A 16,026-nucleotide genomic window follows, 5' to 3' on the forward strand; every position below is an offset into this window, starting at 1 on the left:
GGCATTCATTCAAGTGGATGTTACCCACCCCCACTCCAGACCTGCACAATAATAGGCAGGTGGTCATAATGTTATGCCTGGTGTGGATCCAAAACGCAACAAATAAATGAGAACATTTGCTGCAAACTGGTGATGTTTAGAAGCTCAACATGTTCCTCAGCATGTAGGTAAAAAAAAGAGATTCATTCAGACCAACAACTTGATGCATTGATATGATGTAAATGATGTACGATGTAAAGTCCAGATGAAATGATGTTCCTGTGCTTTGGTTTTTATCTGCTCCCATGTTCTTTTTACTCCAGAGAGGTTACATCTGAGGGAATGAGACTAATTGTCATACATGCGATTCATCTATGCAGCACAGTGATTGGGATTCATGGCTGCGTTAAATGTAAACTAATTGAGCCATTGATGTGTAATTCACGCATTTATGCGAACTGCAACCCTTTGCCATGCCATTTGGCGTTTCTTCGATGCGGCCGCGGCGTTTGACTTTTCCATGAGATTTACTTTTTCTTCTTCATGTTTGAGGAGAATCAGTCTTTGCTCCTTTGTGCTGGCCGATCGGCCTCATGATTGTGATTGGTCTGCTGCCTCGGAACACGCCCTTCATACGTGCATGTTCACCCATTCACAACAAGACAAACCCGGACAGAGTTACCGAGTTGATAACCAGTGTCGTGATACCTTTTATCCAGATTGTGATTGTTGTGGATAGGTTCAGCTGGATAAGTTGGGAGTAACCCCATTAGTTGAGCTCGCATTGTGATACAGGCCGCAGCTCCATGGGAGCTGAGGAACGTTTATCCTGAGGTAGTTCTATTAGAGTTTGGACATAAGTTTTGGGTCATTATCTTGATGTAGAATGAAGCCCTGACCAACTATACCAGAGGATACTGTTTTGACCGGTAGTGTGTATGCATAGAGGGATGGGGTTTGTCTGTAGCCTGTAGCCTGAAATATATTTATTACTTTACTGAAATTATAAGCACTGTTTTTTTTTCTCTCTTTGTGTTTTCTTAATAAAACAATAAACCAACTTTGACTTTATTTGAGCCACTGCACACACAGAATCTGTGCTGGAGTAATGTTTAGTGGGCCTTTATATCATCTGAGGAGAGCTAGTGCTTTGTAAACCCTGAGTAAAATGAAAAGCCAACGAAACGAAAATATCAGGTCTTGGAAACATCTGAGTGATACTTTGCTTGTTATGCTGGTCTGCGTGAAATAAAACACACAGCTGCGAACCTTTATCTCTTTATCGGTCAAACAGCCCCACGGCTGGTAAACAGGCATTGTTGATTTATGACACTGGTGGGCTCACGCTGAGACAGTGGATCTCCGCTCTGCTGCGGCCCGTCTTTATCAAACTGCCACATTCCCTTATCGTGCATCGCGGTGCACAGCCGATTAGCCGGATGCGCCGATGGGGCTGGACTGGGATTATTGCGTATTCGTATGCACGTTCGAGTGCGCGCAAGAGCGAGGCAGGCTTCCAGATTTGAAGATCACCTCTAAATAGGAGCATTCCACGGGGAACCTGATGAAAAGGTCTCACACAAGTCTGCATAAAGGAGACAAGGCTGGAAAATAAAAATCAGCAACAAGGGGGGGGGCATATTTTCCCGTGTTGCTTGTGTGTCTGTTGGCAGTCCCTGACTGAAATGCCTTTCTCGACTTTAAAGGTCTGTGCTGCAGGGAATCTGAATGAACACCGTGCCATACAACAACCCTTTCCCACAGGGAGAAGGATGAGGGAAAGGGAGGCTTCCAGCGTGTTCCTGGTGTTCAAGTAACATCCTTCAAACCTTTTTTCCTGTAGGGTTCACCTCATAAAACTACCATCAGCTCCCACTGCACAGACAATAACTTCATTGTGTCATACGCAGTCTCTGTGGAGCTGTAGCAAACATATTCGTCTTGATCGGCAAAATGAACCGTTTCCCCCTTTGGATATCGTCTGCAGGCTTGAGCTGCGCACGCTGCGCAAGTGCAGTGGTGACGACAAACTCTGTTCTGGGAGATGCCGACAAAAATGATCTTATTTGTTCACTAACTGAGACACATCTGTGAGCTACGTCGTAGGGAGGACATATTGAGGAGCGGGCCGTGTAGTCCGCCCTCTCCTCTGGGGACGGCTCTCCTTGAAGCTCAGAGATGGATGGGATCATTTCCAATGTTTGCATATTGCCATTAGTGCATAATAGTCGCCCTTTCCTGCCACCACACCGCTCTGGTGGCCAGCGTTGTTTCCACTGCGTCACACGAAGAAAAAAGCAAAGGGAAAAAAGCGCCTTCAGGTCCCTATACCTTTTCTGACTGGTTCCTTGGGGACGGCCACATTACACAGTTGTGTAACCAAACAGTCTGTTTTTGAGAAACACAAATACTTTGTCGAACTGTGGGAGGCAGCAGCTCTAGAAGAATCCCACCGAGAGAGCAGAGGAGGCCGTGCACGGGGAGACGTCAGAAGGGAACAGCAGAAAACACACACCCCGTTGTTCTCACACCGGACCCAGCAGATGATGAGATTTTTTTTTTTTTTTTTCCCTTTTAAAGTTGAAGGTATGGTAGATGAAGTCAGCCTTGGCTCACTTGCAGCATCGGTTTGAGACAGGGAGGTTAGGGTTACAGATGTGCAGACTGGTGGGACTCAAGCGCAAGCGGGAAGCAGAAGTTCCCAATCACCACTGAGAGAGAGGAAAACGTCAGGAAAAAGAGCTGCACAAAGGGTGCGAGTAGACTCAGGTGTACACGTGTGAACAAGATTCATTCAACCAAACTCAAGTACATTCACAAGTTTTAATTCATAGTTATGTAAAATGATAAACCAACATGCTAACATAATGTGTCCATCCATTGTAAAAACAAAACGTCACGTCAAGGTCTCAAATAAACTGTATTTAGAGGTAAGTTAAGAGTTGCCCCTACCCAATGGATAACGCTATTTGTTTTTCTGGTCTTTACATGAGTAATGGCTGCAGCTGGACACATAAGACCATACGTATGAACTTGAGTCCCACCCTGAATCAGGAGGGGAAGACGTTGAGACTTAATCATTAAAAATGGTAAGACTGTGTCTAAGGGACTTCACTACGCAAAGGTAATTTTGTCCAACGTAGCCAGATGATGCAAGTTTAGTGTTAGCACCATAAGCCAATGACAGTAGGAAATGTATTCCAGCCATGTTAGCGTAAACATTCATCCCCTGGAAGGCTACATACAGACTTTTTAGCTCGTGAGCAACCAAGAGAGCTGTTCACTTTCTTCTTTAAAGAAGAACTAGGGTACTGGGTGAGGATTGGCTTATGCTAAACATTCCCAGTTGAATTGATTTCTTGTTTTCCACAGTACCAGGACTTTGATAACAGGCTGTAACTTATGTGAGTCATCAGTATTTGCTGGAGAGCATGCTAAAGGTAAAGCTAGTAGTCGCTACGTGGTTCAGTCCAAGGTTTTTGGTTTTGGTTTGGTCGTGTGCTGAGTAAACCACAAAACCATTTGACAGATTGATTTTTTTGTTTAGGTGTTTGGGTTGTGGTTTAGTCTTGAATCCTCGATCCCCATCCCCTACCCAAACCAGGGTCTGTATCCTCATCCCACCCCTTCCCTTCCCTTGGACACCCGATTGAGCCAATTGTGTTTTTTGTTGAATAGCAGTAAAAAGGGCTAAGCTAATCACTGTTGAGCCTTCTTTAGGTGTTGTGGGCCTAACCTAAACATTGGTGAAGGGAGGTGTCCACTTGAGAACTGCTGTGGTAGCAGTGGTACTGCTGTTGACTAGGCTAGTTAGCTTGTGTTTTCTTAGTGGTTGCTAGATGGCAGCTGAGTCGGTTTTCAGTTGGACTGGGCTTCTAAATGTGTTTTACCTGGGATCTTGGTACAAAGGATTATAACATCTTATCCTGTGTAATAATGAATACTTGCAGGTGTACATGCCTTTAAGTGTCACAATGGAGATACTGGAGCTTCGTTGTCAATCATGACTTGGAAACTGATAATTGCAATAATTATGGTCACTGCAATATGACATGAATGTAGCATAAAGGTCATTAACCTGGAGTCACTGGAAATCTAGAAAAAACTGAGTTTTAAATCCAACACAAACTACCTTCAGACAGGGAGAGGCATGCAGGACCATTTAAGAATTAAGCGATTTAAGAAAACGAAATGGCACTTACAGCTACAGGAAACGCTAAGTAAGTTAGACTATTTTCTTTTAAATTAAGCGATTCTAAAAGCAGATCTAATTTCTGCTGCCAACAAAAATATATGTCAGCTTTTGAAAGACGTCTATATAGGAGACAATGTCACTTGTAGTAATTTCTTCTCTCTGACTTATGCACTTCAGCAAGCCTTTAGCCTGGATGGGATCCCAGTCTGGTTAGCTGGGCGGGTCCATGATTCAGAAAACTTTGTGGTCGATAAACGTTGGTGTTTTCCACCACAATCCATAGTTATCATGTAATAACTAACAAAGCTCACCATCCTTGTGCAGCATTTTGAGGAATGCGAAGCGAATCCAACTATCTCTGCAATGTTTTTCTCACTCCCAGTTTATAAACGAGTGTCTGTGTCAACCGCATGCATTAGAGCTGTCTGTGTGTGTGTCTGTGTGTGTGTGTGCGCATGGGAAATTTCAGAATGTCCATTCACATCCTGGTGATGGGAAGAAATAATGTCAGAGTGTTGATTAAGTGTCTGACCGACACATTCACTATTCAAGTTGTGCATCAAGCCTTCTGCACATCATGAGCTTGTTGCACACACATCTCCATGGGAACAACAGTGTAGTAAAATGTTAAACCTTCATTCCTGTTCGCATGTAGTGAAAACACCATAAAAGAAGAGCAGACTGACGTGAGATGAATCACGTCAGGTTTTCTGATCAACCGATTCTACTTGCTACACATGTTGCAGACGACTGCCCGAGTTTTCACAGTCTGTATGATGTATCTAAATCAGCGTGCCCACCGCAGTTTACTTCACAGTCTACCTACCTACGTCCCTGTCCAAGCCTCAAACACCCCCTTCGCACTCACATTTTGTCATGCTATTTGCTTTGTTTCATTCCAGTCTAAACCAAGCGTCGCCCACCCACATGTTCACATGTGGGAACACTTTAGGAGAGAAAGTGCTCACTCCGCTCCCTGGATGAATTGATAGGAGGGGAAACACTAAGTCTTATGTAGTGCTTATGCGTTTAAAGGTATTATCTCATCTGCGAAAAGGACAGACATATTCAATAAACTCTGCCGAGGTTACACTTCAGTGGTATAAATTCAGTGGATGACAGCTGCATTTTTTTCCACTACAACCTTCAGTATTAGAGCAGCACATAACCTGACTAGCAATCTACTTTCTTCCCAGTGTTACTCTTTTCTACCTGCCCACCTCTGCAAGGCAATGCTATACATACGTAATTGTGAGGATATGCATAAGCCACATACAGTAAATCAAGCTGGTGCATACTGACCTCCAAAAGTTGACTATATATTGCTTTTTTTTTTTACAACACAAAACTGCTGCCAAGTTTCCCCACTTTTTTTTTTTTTTTTTTTTCAAATTCATGGATCAATTGACAAACTACTGCAGCAAATGTATAACTGTAAGGGCTTTCATGGACAATGTTGTTCAGCAAAGTTGCATTCTCTTCTGGGGAGAGTTTTAATGTATATGATCTCTCCCACTAAAGACACTTCCATCTCCTGCAACCATCTGTGTCTTTATCTGGTGACCACTCACCTACCCAGCAATGTCAAAGAGCATTTAAAGGTCCCCTATTACACATTCTTTCAACAATTTCATATAGGTGTCAGAGGTCCAACATCATTGATTTCAAAGTGTATCACCCCCAAATTCAGCCTTGCTCCTGAATTTCAGACAGTCAAAAAGCCGCTCTAGTGAGCTCGACTGAGAACAGGCTGCTTCTGTGTCTGTACCTTTAAATGCTAATGAGCTGTATCTGTCCACGCCTACTCCACGCCCCTCTCGGGGAGAGATGACCCAGAAGGAGAGGTGTGCGGCTGCAGCATGACGTTTCTGAATGGTTAGTTAAAAATATTGTGTCTGAATATGATACGTAGTTTGCTCGTATGTGTTGTTACAGTTACTACCATGTAGCCAATGCTAGCTTCTGCTAACTGTAAAGGTTATTGTTACGGTTTGTTGATGCAGCCATGTGTCTTTGTGAGGGTTTGCGAGGAGAAAAAATGGCGTCCACTCTGTAATTTTAGAGGACGGGCTCATCTATCCGGGGAATGGGTCAAAGGTAGTATCCACTACCGGAGGGAGTGGTTATTTCCCCACATGACATCAAGAAGAGAAAAATCTCAGATCCGCCTGGTTGAGCAACACATTCAATAAAAAGTGGAGCAAGCTAGTGAGGGAAGTGACAGATTTATTTCACTTCTGGGGCCTCATGCACAGGCTACGGGGACAGATATTACTGTTAGAGAACCTTTATAAGTGAATTCTGTACAATATGGGACATTTAAGACTGTTTGAAGATACAAAGATGTGATCAGAGCTGCACAAAGTTCAGGAGGAATTTTCAACCATTTTTTCCCATATTCTCGGTATCTGTGCGCTGAACAGCTCTCCCGAGGTCAATCTCAGTTTCATCGCTGAACAACACATTTCCGAGGGGGCAAAGCCACAATGCAGAATCTTTTGTCTAACAGGAGAACGATGAATATTTAAACAGTTGGAGATTATTTTGTAATATTATCCAGCTTTATGCAAATCAACAATTCATGGTCGGAGGAAAACGTTGTCCCTGCACTTCCTTTCACCTTGAGACAAATGAAACAAAGAGAAAGTGGCTCAATAGATGGGGAGGGACGGTCTTTTCTATGTCTGGTCTCCATTTAGCAACACAGAGCTTTTGTTTTTTGGCATAATTTAGACATAAATTAGACATATAGAATGAGCGGTGGACATAGGTTATGTATGTTGTTGTCTAATTTCAACTACAATAGACAGCAGCAATAAATGCACTTCTTAGTTATCAAATGCAGATTTTGTACTACAGACACAGCCTGGGGGCAGCTAGCTGCTCAACTGTATCTCGTGCGTCATTGGTGGAACAGTCTGCTAATTCCAATTAATCCTGTAAGTATAAGTGCAAATGCCCTCGCCTCCAGGATCTCAGATTTTTTTTGTTTTTTTTTTTGGACTGTGCCAAACCAGAGCTGCAAGAAAGACAACATGAATCCAAGGATCAAGTGACTGGCAAACTCACAGCTCACATTTTCGAGTTTGAAACCTGGAAGACAAGCTGACAACAGAGTGACAAATCTGAAAATGTGCCAGGGAAACAAAGAAAAAAAGAGTGCTGCAATTACAACTCAAATACAAAATAAAGTTGCAGAGATGTGAAAAAAAAAAGTTTTCAGCCTCTCAAAACTTTTGCAAACCTTAACCCTTCATAGGGCGCTCATTGGAATATTTGTTTAGAATATCCAATATAATTTTTAGAGTGTTACTGTAGGGTCATAAGAAGACTCTCTAACTTTTGTAAGATATTTCAAAATTTTAAATTTTCATTGAGAAAATTAAGGTAAATTAATCTACCATATACGGTCCCTTGCCCTTAAGTGGTAAACAAATGTAAACATGTATTTAGACCGTTAGAACATATTTCAGGCACTTGTCAACATTAACACATTATCACATCAGATATTAGGCAACATGCTTCTGAATTTAAAATGTGTGAAAGTTACCAAATATGCTTCCTCGTCCTATAAAAGGTTAAGATCTTGCAGCACATCTTTTAAGTAGTTTTCAAACTTTTTTAGCTTTTGAAATATGGCTGAGCAACACGTGTGCATCAAATATGCTTTTTAAGTAATATTGTATCATTTTCATAGTGTTTTTTTGTTTAACTTCTGTTATGTTAGTGTTCTGTTTCAAAACTTTTGCATTGCACTTAATTCCAGTGCTTTGAGTTTCGGTGCACTCACATACGTCAACAAGAAATAGAGCAGAAATAACAGAAGCAAAATGGTTTATAATGTCTGTCTTAATTCCTGTTATTTGCAGTGTAATACAGAGCGGTTGTGTTGTCTGACCTCCTCTTGCTGCTCGGCCGGGTTATCCTCACAGAGCCTTGTGAAAAGGATAGGAAGGTAGCTATGCTCCCGTACGCTATGAGTGGTGTTTGTTATTGCTGCTGTGGCTGCCATAGAGTAATTGGCTACGGTTGACTCATGCCTCAGGCAACAGCCTCCATCACCAGGTAGTCGGAGCCCAATCAGTCGACGCATTGTTTAGTATCACAAGACCTGCATTTTCCTCCTTCATGAGTGACTGAATCCAATTAAAAAGTGTCCCAGTCTCCGGACCGACCGCTCCACTGCACTTTTGCGCTTTGTCGCCGTGGCTGTATGTGTTTGTTGTTGTTCACTTATGCATCGGCGGCTGGTGTTGTGGATGGTTTTGGGTTGTTTGTAACCGTGTGCAAACCGGGCTTCAAGGAGACAGCTTAAGGGATACACGTACGGGGCTTGTGGGTACGCCCAATTAGCGCCAAGGGTAAAAAAAAAAAGGAGCAGTAGCGGGCCTTACCTTCACACGCACGTCCATCCGTCATCAGCGAGAAGCCGGGGAAGCAGGAGCACCGAGCCCGGCCCGCCACCGCCGTACACTGCTGACTGCAAGCGCCGTTTCCTGAAAGAGGTGAGCAGCATGGTCACAGTCATCTCTGGATTCCACTTCACTTTTATGTTTCTCATCTCTGTGCTGTCTGTCCGTTGTTTGTCATCATGTCCCTCAATCGCCCCCTCACACTGATTGCCACTCCCTAAAGAGACCGAGCGTCTCCTGAGCCGTGGCAATCACACAACAGAATCAATTCTCCCCGTTTAACACCTCAATAGTCCTGTCACAAAGAGGCACGGGCCACAAACTGTTTCCCCACAACCTCTCCTCCCCAACACACTCGATAAATTGATCAGGACGTTCTTATAACCAACAATCATAGTGTCTTTGAAGTGGCGGGGGCTTTCACCGAGTTCACACCGCCGATCTCCTCATGACTTGATCAGGATTCAGCTCATGAGATTGCATGAACTGCGACCGAACGGTTTATCAGCGAATGTGCATGCAGCAGGGCGGCCGTCCCTGTTTTCGTCCTGTTATTGAGGAAATCTTTCCGCACAAGGTTTGTCATGCAGTTCACAGACACATGATGTCAGCTCGGCCTGCTTGCTTAATTTCTGCAGAAAAAAAAAAAAAAAAAAAAAAAGGAGCTGATGCTTTGAGCAGATGCATCCGGTCCTGCGTGTGCTTCTGAATATGAAGTTAGAGGGTGGAGACACTAGAAACTGACTTGTACTCTATACCACATTACACGAAACACTCCCTAAAGCCCCAGACTCTCCCATCAATCATTAAACAGAAAGCTACCTACTGTATGTGCAGCAGTTAACACTGATGTAACTTCCATCGTGGTTATAAGTCTGCGTTTACCTGCACAGGGATCGAGGCGGACTGGTCTGGTGGTGGTTGCGCTGGTTGAAGTGGTGCTAGTCGTTTGTATTGGTCCCGCTGCAGTACTGTCCACCTCTCTGACCCTGTTGTCCTCATCGGGACTCACTGCACAACGGCAAGAACAAAGACCACAAAGTACATGAAGCACTCCAGTTAACAGAGGGGGTTAAACCCACAAATGACTCTTGAGTGTGTCTATTTCGATGACTGTGTTTCTGGACTGTGAGGAAAAATTGGGGAATTTTGTGGGGAACTTCGATGAGAGTTCCTGCGCAAGTGCCACAAGGATGATGACGAGTCCTGCTGTTATTTAAACCACAGTATAACTGGATTAACGCAACTATGGATATGCTGTAAAATCTAAATTCCTGTATTCAAGATTTTAGTGGAAGTAATTAACTGTTGTTTTTCTTATTCTTCAGTTGCCTCATCTGTCTTCAGCCTTATCATTTCAGTAAAACTGAAGGTGCAAGGGATCAGATGTAATAATAGTAATTTCAAATATTCTGAAGAAGACTTGTATATGATATAAAACACTTCACTTGATATTCGCCTTGTGTTCATAATCAACTAACTAAAGGCAAAGTTACGAAATAAAAAGTATCAGTATCGACGATACTAGCCCAGTATTTACTTGGATCGGATCAATACCAGAATTGCCAGTATCACAACTGGATACCAACCTGCCGATCTATTTTTTGTTTTTCAGAATGTGGATGGTCACTGCTTCCTTCCACGTTCCAAAGCATCTTTGTCTCTTTGTGTTAGCCCTGTGATAGACTGGAGACCTGTCCAGGGTATATCCTGTCTCTCACTCAATAATAGCCTAGGATGTGCACAAACCCCTAATTATGGCCAACCAAGTAATAGTAGACGTTGAATAAGATGTTTCCTCAAAACTCTGAAAGATTTGCATAGGTTTGTCCACCCAGGTATTATGCAGTTTATTTTGTTTTAGTCAAACAGTGAGCTAACATTAGACACTTTTTAGATAAATAGTCAACCTGGTTTAAAATGCCTGTGAGGTTAAAACCGGAGCAGTATAATAGACAGTTTAGACTTTTAACCAGAATGACTCGCTGTTGGTTACATGCCTAGGTTACAGTATCTATGTCCTGCAGCGCAGTACTAACATGTACTGCTTCAGTTGACTATAGTTACCATCAACAACGAGTGGATATCCGTATGCAAAAGTTTGGAAAAAAGTAGCTTCTTGCCAGACTTACTACAGGATGTTATCATGTTGCATGATGGAAAATGTAAAGGTAATATTTGGATAGGCTGGCCAAACTAACTAAAAGTCAAAATACTAGTACTGGCCGCCATGTTTTTGATGGCATCAACATGCATGAATGATTAGAGCATAGTCAGGGTTCAAGAAAACACTGAAAGCCAAAAATTGCTGGAGCAACGTGTTGTCACACAAACACCTGTTAAACAATGGAATGAACCAGGCCACTTCACCGGTTCAAGTTATTTTTATATCTTGTATTATTTGTAACTTTTTTATATTCTATTTCTAAGATGTTTTATATTGTTAGCTATTTGGGCGGACAGCAAAAAGAAGAATTTCATTGTATAGGAAACACCTGACAATAAATTTCCAAACTTCCAACGTGTGCTGCAGTACCTGGCGCACAGGAGTGTCCGTCCTGCTGAAGGATGTAGCCCCGGTGGCAGCCGCAGCGGTAGGAACCCCAGACGTTGGTACAAGTGTGCTGGCACAGCTGGCCGTGGTAGAGCTCACACTCGTTCACGTCCTCTTGCTCCTCCACCGCGTTGGCAGCTTCGTCTGTGGCACTGATGGAGAAGGCCTCTTTGGGGAACTTGCTGTCTGAAACTGGAGGGTGGGGAAGGGGTAGGAGAACCAGACTGAAGTATAAGTCATCCTGCGCGCTTACTTTGTGAAACTGAACAGACAAAACAACATCTGCTCCCTTTATACATTTACATTCAGGGTGTTTAAGCGGTGCTTTTAAACTGAGCTTCCATTCCTGAATTACCATCATTACAAGAAATCACACGCAATGAATTTATAGAACGCATATGACACTAATGTGAGAGTGAAGTGCTGGGGAAAGCAATATATGCTTTATGGCAGTTAACTGGACTAATGCTTGACCTCGGCTATTACTGCAAACCGAACAAGCTTGATTCATGTGGCGTGAGGTATGTGGCATTACCTCACACTGTAGAGTCACACTTCTGTATTGCTAAAACATATGACTTTTCCCCTCAAGACTAGTCATGACAAGGTGTTAACAATGCACGTGACCAACACAGCAGCCTTCTTTGACCAGTGCAGTTACACTTATTAAAACAAGCTGGACGTCCAAATCCAGATTTGCAGTATTGTGCAGCTGTAAAGAGAAGGAACAGGTCTTTATGGCCAGACGGCTGAGTCAGAGCATGTTTTTTTGTAACGACAAGGAATAACAGGATGACGTTGTTGAACAATATCCAGGTCTTAAAGCACCCGCCGCAAACATCTTGATGCCAGGTACCAGAGGGCACCAGAGGGTCTTGTGGAGTCCTGGCCTCAGTCACAGATGTTTTGGCAGCACATGAAAGTTGAATAGCAGTGTTAAGCATAATGTACGGTGGCCCTGAAGGTCAAACCGCAACATTAAAGACAACACAGCATTACAGAAAATGCAACGAGATTTCAGAAAACACAACAACATTTCACAAAACACAACATTACGACATTTCAGAAAACACAATGACTTTTCAGAAAACACATTTCACAAAACACAAAAACATTACAGCGAACACATTGACATTTCCGAAAACATGACATTTCACAAAACACGACATTTCACAAACACAACAACATTACAGAAAACACAACAACATTTCAGAAAACAAAACAACATTACAGAAAGCACAACAACATTTCACAAAATACAACATTACAGAAAACACAATGACATAACAGAAAACACAACAACATTTCTGAAAACAAGACAACATTACAGACATTTTGCATTTTGTTGCGTTTTGTGAAATGTCATTGTGTTTTCTGAAATGCTGTGTTTTCTGTAATGTTGTGTTTTCTGTAATGTTGTTGTGTTTTCTGAAATGTCATTGAGCTTTCTGTAATGTTGTTGTGTTTTGACCTTCAGTGCCACAATAGGAAAGTTTGATTACCTCTACAAAGACAACAAAAAAAGTTAAAACTGCATTCACCTATAGGTTTGTGAAGATCCACTAAAGTGCTCCAAGTATGAGGGCAGGGACAGACCCAAACACAGCTTTAATGATTTGTACACTTGACCTTTGCTTTAAATGCTGCCACAGATGGGGATCAGGCCAGTGATAAACAAGCAGCTGTAAGTAAAGCAACCTTTATATTTCTCTGACTGCCAAAATATTTCACATTGAACTCTCTCAATTAAAAAAAATATATACATGTGGAGAAGCCCCTGAATTTTGAACAATTATTACAGGGATACAGTTCAAGTAAATATTTCTCACACTCATTACCTGGGGTTTAAATTCAGAGCAGCAAAGTGATTAAGTGTTTCCTGCCTTAATTAAAAGGCAGCGAGTCATAAGACTGAAAACATATCCCCCCAGGGAAATAATTACAGTGCATCTCATCCATTTTTTCATCCGTAAAAACTCTCAAAAAGTTAATGCATCATCCAAGCATTCCGAGAGAGAGGGAATGTGTGTGTGTGAAAAAGAGTGGAGGAGTTATTATTACACACACTGACAGAGCTTCTCCAGATTTTGCCACTCTTAAACCTTTCACAGCTTTCAGCAGGTTAATTGATTCCCACTTCAGAATGACATCATTCAAATATCCTTTTTTACAGCCGAAGGAAATGAGCTGCAGCCGATGGCTAGAGCAGAGCCTATTAAAGGGCGGGATTAAGAGGAATCCCTCTGATGTTGTGAATAAAATAACATGCGAAGGCATCAAGGAGACTGACCTTACCTCACCGTCATACCCATTAAAAAACAACCACAAAGACTGAGGAATGACGAGCTGCAGTTCCATGCTGTGTGTCTGGTCCCAATATATATAAACTAAAGCATTACAGAGCACCCAAACAAACCGCAAATCAATCATTTTAGGATGATTTGTGAGCTTTTGCCGGAGCTATTTAATCCGTTAATTGCACAGCTGAGTCAGACAAGTCTTATCTCACACATTACACCCCCTGATGTCATTGAGGAAACACATTTAGACCCCTCTTTGTGCAGTTTACACCTGCAAACAATATATATAGGAGAAGGGTTTAAGCAAACAACTGGGTTTTTTAGTTGCAAATGTTTTTGCATTGAACCTCAACAGCTTGAAAAAACACTGTACAGTGTCAATGTCACCGGCATGAGTTGCTTGATGGATCAGAGACGTAGAAAAAAAACTTTGCTGGCACAAGTAGAGAGAAAACAGCCTGAGATGCCATCTGTTCCAGATTCATCACAGCTCTCATACATCTTTTTCCATTACTCTGAGTGGTAACGTGACTCCTGACCAATCAGCCCAGCGCATCTGTCTTTTGGAGCGTCAGACTCAGCCCGTACTCCACCTCTGACATAAGTTTCAATGAGGACCAAAATACTGATGGCTCAGGTCTAGTGCATTGTATGTACCAAGGCAGTGCAAGATAGGTTGGAGGTAGCTCCAGTAGCTAGGTTTTGAACATGGTTTTAAATTCCTGGAGACGGTGCAGCAAGCTTCATCCAGTCAGGTTTGTTGTGACTTTGGATATGACTCTCAAAATCTTTAGTTGGTAAGTTCCCTAGCTCGTCTCAACCGGGTACATAATAGTATCAGTACTTCTAGTATGGGCATATAGTTATGTCACAGGTCCAGGTCCAGATTCACTATGTTTGGGGTTTATAAAGCAGAGAAAATGACCAAATTAAGTATGTTCAAAATATCTATTCCGCCTCCTTCCAGTGCATAAAGTAAATTGGGATGCTACTCACAGCTGCGAAACATTAAAACAAATTGCTGAATGTGGTAAAATGGCCAAGAAAGAAAACAAAGCATTCAATCTTTTCCCTTTTCATGGTTTGGGTGAAATGCTCTGATTTCCAAAGTCATCATTTAAACTAAATCAGTTCCAAGATTGTTCAGTGTTTCTTCTCATTAATGGGCCTTGAAAGGCCGAATGCAATCATTTTAAATATTCTAGACACAACTATACACTGTTTATACACCACTTAACCACAACATTAAAACTCCTGACAGGAGAAGTAAATAACATTGACCATCTTGTGATAGTTCAGTCTTCTTATGGGTAACTTTTGGAGCTGGCATTCATTCATGTGGATGTTACTTAGACATGAACCACACACTTAGACCAGACCAGACACCCCCCCACCCCACAGCAATGACACTTCTGAAGGAAGAAGGATGTGGACCTGGCCTCCAAATCCACTAGATCCCAGAAGGCCCATGTTCATGTGGGATGATCCACAGAAACTCCTCCCCTCAAACCATAACCTCCACAAAAACCCCCACAATAACAATCAATAACAAACAACTGGTTTGGAGGCACAAGGGAGACCTACATCATATTAGGAAGGTGGTTGTAATGTTGCGGCTGATCGGTGTAACTACTCCACAGTGGAGATCTATTTCCCTTGGGGAGATGGGACAATCAAGACATTCTTGTGAAAGGCAGAAAATTATAGTTATTCTGATCTGAATGAGTATGCTGTTCAAATATTGAGCTATTCCATTGAATACTATAAATTAGGTGCAGTTGCTGAATTGTAAATGATATAATTCATTGCACATTATCAACTCCAGCGCCACTGCTCTTTAATCTGGATTTGCTCATTGGTTATACGCAGAGGATTTTGTTTCTCTGTGTCCGTGGTGCCTTGAGCTAGTATCTAATCCCCAAATTGCTCCCCAGTTGCTTCCCTAGTCCCAGCCCACTGCTCCACGTCTACACACCACTCTGTGAACAAACGCATGGGTCTAATTCTAATTCTATTAGCTGAAACAGACACCATTATTAAAGTTAGTCAGTGTGAACCAGGCTAAAAGTCCATCCGAAGCTTCTGACGGCCGAGTCGAACATCCAAAACCAACTGTTTAATGCAACCTGATGACATCCAGTTACTTCACTTCATAGCAGCACTCATCCGAACAACTTCACACTTTGCTTCATGAAATTCTCTTCTTGCGTCACATAATCGCAAATGAGATATTTCAGTAATTAGTTGCAGGAAGAATGGTGAGTGTTAGCAAATATAACTTTTAATATAACATTTACCAGAATATTTATTTTTTTGTGTGTGTGTGTGTGTTAGACAGCGGTTTGCAGTCTAGATATAAACGTGCATCCATGTGCATTAGTCGGTGAGCTGCAGGTTTTAAAGGCCCCGCTGACGGCGTAATTGAAGCCTGTTGTCAAGTGTGAAGCAGATCAGATGAGTGGTTGTCGAGAGGCGCGTGCAGACACAGGCACCTTCCTGCAGAGCCAGATGAGGCTAATGATTCTAACAGATGTGGCACGTCAATACCAGTATTTAGCATCAAATCAAATATTTGTGATGAGTCAA

The 16,026-nt window shown here is 42.3% G+C and overlaps 1 protein-coding gene across 2 annotated transcripts in view; it reads right to left on the minus strand.

The window, feature by feature from the left end:
• Positions 1-16,026, minus strand: part of fbln2 (fibulin 2) — a 67,473-nt gene that overhangs the window by 18,833 nt on the left and 32,614 nt on the right. For both annotated transcript variants that reach the window (XM_047584173.1, XM_047584172.1), the window contains exons 6-8: positions 11,123-11,332; positions 9,472-9,597; positions 8,569-8,670 (exon numbers count right to left, since the gene is read on the minus strand). In XM_047584173.1, the coding sequence (XP_047440129.1) occupies positions 8,569-8,670; positions 9,472-9,597; positions 11,123-11,332 (438 nt within the window). The remainder of the gene's footprint in view (positions 1-8,568; positions 8,671-9,471; positions 9,598-11,122; positions 11,333-16,026) is intronic.

This window comes from Mugil cephalus, chromosome 4, assembly GCF_022458985.1.
Source record: "Mugil cephalus isolate CIBA_MC_2020 chromosome 4, CIBA_Mcephalus_1.1, whole genome shotgun sequence".
NCBI lineage: Eukaryota > Metazoa > Chordata > Actinopteri > Mugiliformes > Mugilidae > Mugil > Mugil cephalus.